The sequence below is a fragment of the Oenanthe melanoleuca genome, chromosome 4A (assembly GCF_029582105.1).
Source record: "Oenanthe melanoleuca isolate GR-GAL-2019-014 chromosome 4A, OMel1.0, whole genome shotgun sequence".
In the NCBI taxonomy this organism is placed as follows: domain Eukaryota; kingdom Metazoa; phylum Chordata; class Aves; order Passeriformes; family Muscicapidae; genus Oenanthe; species Oenanthe melanoleuca.
The window spans coordinates 10,990,895-10,996,080 of NC_079338.1; the positions used below are offsets into that span (position 1 = coordinate 10,990,895).

General features: G+C 57.7%; 1 protein-coding gene across 1 annotated transcript; it reads right to left on the bottom strand.

Annotated features, from left to right (window-relative positions):
• Positions 1 to 336: 336 nt before the first annotated feature.
• SOWAHD (sosondowah ankyrin repeat domain family member D) lies at positions 337 to 2,999 on the bottom strand. Its single transcript, XM_056491119.1, has one exon. The coding sequence runs from the start codon at positions 2,227 to 2,229 to the stop codon at positions 1,219 to 1,221; it is 1,011 nt and encodes a 336-aa protein (XP_056347094.1). The 5' UTR covers positions 2,230 to 2,999; the 3' UTR covers positions 337 to 1,218.
• Positions 3,000 to 5,186: the final 2,187 nt, after the last annotated feature.

The window sequence follows — 5,186 nt, forward strand, 5'->3', positions numbered from 1 at the left end:
GCACCTGTGTAGCCAGGCCAGATCACCTTGAGTCCCTTGGTCACCCCTACAGGCCCTCTGAGAGGCAGCTGGAAAGAAACCACAACTGCCCTCCTAAAGGAGTTGCCCCTGCACAGCTGCCCTGGGGAACAGAAACTCCCCAGTTCCTGTCTGAGAAGCACTTCTCAAACAGGACTGTTATTTAAGGGCGTAGATATAGTCTCGTGCTGATGAGAAAGAGGAAGGGGCTGTTGTTTTTCTGAAGATATTTTGAAGCAGTTCCTTTGAGAATGTAAAAAGCAAGTGGAAATCATCAGGGTAGAGCTCCACTTAGTGAACAAAACACAAACAGGCGAGCAGAGGCTTTGCCCTTTTAATGTAAGACATACACACACTGTTATGCTGCTGCAGAAATGTTCATCGGTTTAACTTTTGAGCATGATCTCAGTAGCAATAAAAATAATCTCAATCTCACAGCCTTCACATACCTTTTCCACAGTTTCTGAGAATGAATCATCTGGAACTGTTCCTGAACTCTAATCCCCACAGGAGCCACCACATGCTGCCCTGGTGTCCCTCCTGCCTCCTTTGCTCTGGCTCCCATTTCTAATGAGGTTGATCATTTCAGGCTTCCTAGGATGGGGATCTCAAGGGAAGGGCTGCCAGTGTGAGTTGTTTTGCACTTTGAAAGGCTTCTCTTGGCTTGGACTCTTCTCACAAACAGGACCCTTAGCTCTTACTCTACTGAGAATCAGCTTTATAATCAACTGTCATAAACAAACATCAACCCAGAGAAGGTGCATATGGCAGAGATCAGGGGATCTCACAGGGAGCTGGAAAGCATTTGCAGCATGGGATCGACACATGGTGGGTCAGCATCCTCCTGTGGGCATATGGGGTGTTGGAGCAGCTCCCCACAGCACAGCTGACATGTGAGCCCCAACCATGGGGATCTGCTGGGATGCAACAAGGAGTCTCCATCCACAAGGCCAAAACCCCCTCTGCAGACAGCAGATTTTGGGAAGGGCTGTCCCAAGGTACTGCTCCCAGTGGCCATTGGGATACTCCACACACACACACCAGAACAGCCCCAAAAGACCACAAGACCCAGGGTGGCCATGATGCCATGGCTTAACCCTCACTTGGCCAGGATTTTGAGCACCCAAGTTCCCAGCTCCTCACAGGCTTTTCTGGCTGCTATCCAGCATGGGTTTACCGGTGAATGGAGCCAGGAGAGCTTCAGCGCTCATGGAAGAAAGCAAATGCCTGTCTAACAAAGCCTCGGAGGGTCGACAGCCTCCAGGAGTGCTGGGCTTTTCCCTCAGCCCCGGAGTCCACAGAGTCTTGCCCAGCCCCAGCCTCTCTGGATGACTTACAGTTGTTGTTGGTGTTGTGAGACTGCAGCTGGACCAAGTCCTCCTCCAAGGCCCCTGCCAGCTCCTTCAGGTCCCTGGAGGTGTCTGCTGGCAGGTACTGCCAAGCCTTGCGCCCGTTGTGGTCCCTGCAGCTGGTGTCTGCCCCATAAGCTCCCACCAGCACCTTGATGAGCACCTCGTGTCCCTGCAAGGCAGCCAGGTGCAAAGGGGTGAGCCCACCACTGGCTGTGGGGATGTTCATGTTGACAGGGTAGCCTTTCTTCTGGGCATAGGAGATGACCTGGATGAAGCTCTCATGGTGGCCATGCTTCGCAAGCCAGTGGAGAGCAGTGAAGCCTGTCACAAAGTCTCTCCTGGTCAGCAGGCTGGGATCCAGGTCCAGCAGCTTGATGATGCTGTCTGCATCACCCTCGGCCACCGTCAGCAGCCACGCGTGCTCCAGGGGATCAAGGACAAGGGGCAGCAGATCAGGGCTCTGCTCAGGCTTCTGCTCTTGGTGCAGCCCTGCAGGAACACTGCTGCTGCTGGATGTCTTCTTTGCAGTGGCAAACCGCATGGTGCTGCCAGGGCTGTTGGTCTGCAGGAGGATTTCCTTCAGCTCCTTCCTCCGGGTACTGCTGGGGCTAACGGAGAACCTGCTTGAAGCCCTACCCCAGCTCCCCAGACTGTGCCTGCCCCAGTCGATGTTTTTGTTGGTGTCCATCCTCTGCAGCGTATGGAAACGCTCCCTCCTCCCCAGGGTGGCTGCCCAGAGATGGGAGCTGCGGGCCTGGCCGCCAGCTCGGGGCTGGTCGGCATCCAGGAAGGAGAACCTCCGGGAGATGCCGGCTACCTTCTGCTCTGCCAGGCTCTTCTCCCGCTCCTGCCGGGCCATGGCAGCGCTCTCGCAGGGCTGTCCCCAGCAGGGCCCAGCTCACGCTCCGCAGCACTCACCCCGCGCTTCCCCTCCCGGCGCCAGGCGAAAGAAGAACCGATTCCGCACGGCGGGAGGGTATGGCGGCGCTCCGGGGCGGTGCAGGTGACCTTTGGCCACGCCGTGTCCATGGCTGCCGCCGGTGCCGGGCACGGCCGCAAACACGGGCTGGCTCTGCTCTGCCCCCGGGCACACTCGGCTGCGGCGGCAGGAGCGCGGCCGGGCGTGCGGGAATATGGGAGGGCGCGGGAATGCAGGGAAAGTGTGGGAATACAGGGAAAGAATGGGAATACGGGAGGGTGCGGGAATGCAGGGAATTTGTGAGAATACAGGGAACGTGAGAGAAAACAGGAAAAGAGTGGGAATACAGGCAAAGAATGGGAATACAGGAAATGTATGGGAATACAGGACGGTGGAGGAATACAGGAAGGTTTGGGAATACAGGGAGCGTGCAGAACCGTGGGAGGGACCTGATGGAGGCACGGGGGTCCTGGGCAGCTCACTGCTGACATTACAGCAGAAACTGATGAACTGTATTCTTCTGCCTCTTGTTTAGCACTGCTGGTTCAGCATTAGCACCTGAAGTAGCCAAAGCCTTAGGCCATAAGAGCTGACCAAACATAAAGTTTTGATAAAATGATGCTACTGACAAAGCACTCTTGGAATTCAGCAGCTATGAGCAGAATGGAGATGATAAGGACCAAGGAGACAATCCCAGAGAATAAAGTAACATCAGGAGGCAGACAGCCCAGCTCCAGTGAAACCCAGCAAGAAATCAAGATACTGCCAACCAGAATTTAGTGTTTGACTTGGATTGGGTGATATGTGTCAGTGGTGTAACTGAGAGGTGTGAACTGGAGTAGGGGCTTCTCTCTGGAAGCATCAGCTTGAGCTGTAACCAAAGAACTAACAAAAGATTCATTGGAAACATTCACTTGAACCCACCATTCTTAGCAGGGTCCCAGGGTCAAACCCTGTTACATTGTCTGGCATGTGTAAATCCCAGAACACTTCCTCTGACCCCAGCAGCACCCCAAGGTTGTCTTACTGAAGTAATTGCCTTACAGCCCCCCTGAAATAGTCCCCCATGAATGCAATGCTTCTCCTTGATGCTGTGCTCAGGAAGGCCCAGGTTACTGCTCCAAGAGGCCGTGTTCCCAGTGGCTGGTGGGTCTCTGATGTAAGGGAGACTCAGCCTGGGGCACTGTTTGGGTCCTTGCCACCCAATGTTTTATCCCGCGGGGAATTAGACCTTCCTCTCTTGCCGTGATTCTCCTTGTAGCATAGTCCATGCCTGGCGTTGCTGGCAGCTGCAGCTACCAGTAGTCTGTTCCCTAATTTTGTCAGAAATCAGGACTATTTCTCCTGCCCCAAAAGCTCACAGTCCTCTTTGTCTCAAGAAATGTCTTATCCATGACTGCTCTGACACCCTTGGCTAAACTGCCACCAGGTGTTTTTGCAGCTGCTCAGGCAGCTGAAAACCACATCAGACCCTTGAACCTTTTTTCTCTGTCTTCCCTAAGCTTTAGCCCTGCTCTGACTTGCCCTGAGCTGGTCGTTAGCCCTTGAGGGCCTTTGCCTTTTTCCAACCACCTGGACCAGTTTTTCTGGGATGTGTGGGGAACTGGCATAATCTCAAACCCCAAACAACTGGTGGTGAAAGCATAATTGTCCCCTTGGTCCCTTTCTGGAGCCGCCTGGTTTTGTCACTGGGTTTTGGTGGCTTCTTTGGGCTCAGAAAGGCAGAGAACTTGATCCACACAGCCATGAGATGCTGGTGAACAATTGAAAACACTTGGGTGGCATCTGGGGAAAACAAGGAGGGAAATAAGGAGCTGCTTCTGGGGAATGAAGGCACCGTGGTCATGCCTGCATTAGGGACTGGACACTCTGGTGAGCTCTGACCATGATAAAACCAGGGTGGCAACCTTGGGGACTTTACTCAGGAGCCCAGGGGCTGGGAAAGTTACTTTGGGGAAAGACCGAGTTTCCTTTTTCTCAGCTTTGTTTGGTGCTTGTGCTGCCATCAAATGAAGGGGAACTCAAGTGGCACCAGCTACACCCTCGAAGTGGCAGCTGTGCCCATGACAGGCCGGGAGCTGAGGCTGCACCGCCGGGACGAGCGGGGCCGAAAAGGAGCCGTGGTGCCTAGACGAGGGAATTCGGCACAGCCGCACTCAGCTGGGTGCCCGGACCTGGGACCGGCAAGTGCGCGACCCGCACGGACATTCCGCTTGAAACAGCGTCTGCTGAGGCTGGGGGACCTGAACGGGCCCACACCGCGAACCCAAGCCCGGCCTCGGGGCTGCACGGCTCCGACCCGGCCCGGCCCGGGTTACCGCAGGGCCTCAGGGCACCATGGAGACGGATCCCCCTGGGCCTTCCCGAGAAGAGGCGCGGAGAGTCCTTCCTCGCTCTGGGAGCGGGCACAGGCCGGGGGCAAGGGGCCAGCCCGCGGGGCTGGGGACACGCCGGCCGGAGCTGGAACCCGCCGGCCCGGGGCTCAGGATTCGGGACCCGCCGGCCGGAGCTCGGACCCGCCGGGCCGAGGCTCAGGATTCGGGACCCACCGGGCCGAGGCTCAGGATTAGGGACTCGCCGGCCGGGGCTGGGACCCGCCGGGCCGAGGCTCAGGATTCGGGACCCACCGGGCCGAGGCTCAGGATTCGGGACCCGCCGGCCGGAGCTCCGCGCTCGCCTGGCCCCTCTCGCCGCCGCCCCGAACCTCCGCCCGCCCCGCCCGCAGCCTGGGCTGCACCATCGCGGGCTGCCGCGGGGAGGGAGCGGTGGCCCCGCAGCTCACAGGACGCGGCGGCGGGAGCGGCGGAAACGACGGCAGCGGCGGGGCCGAGCGGGGCGGGGAGCGGCGGAGCGGGGCGGGGCGGCAGCGCGGGCAGGGCGGGCTCGGGGCCGAGCGG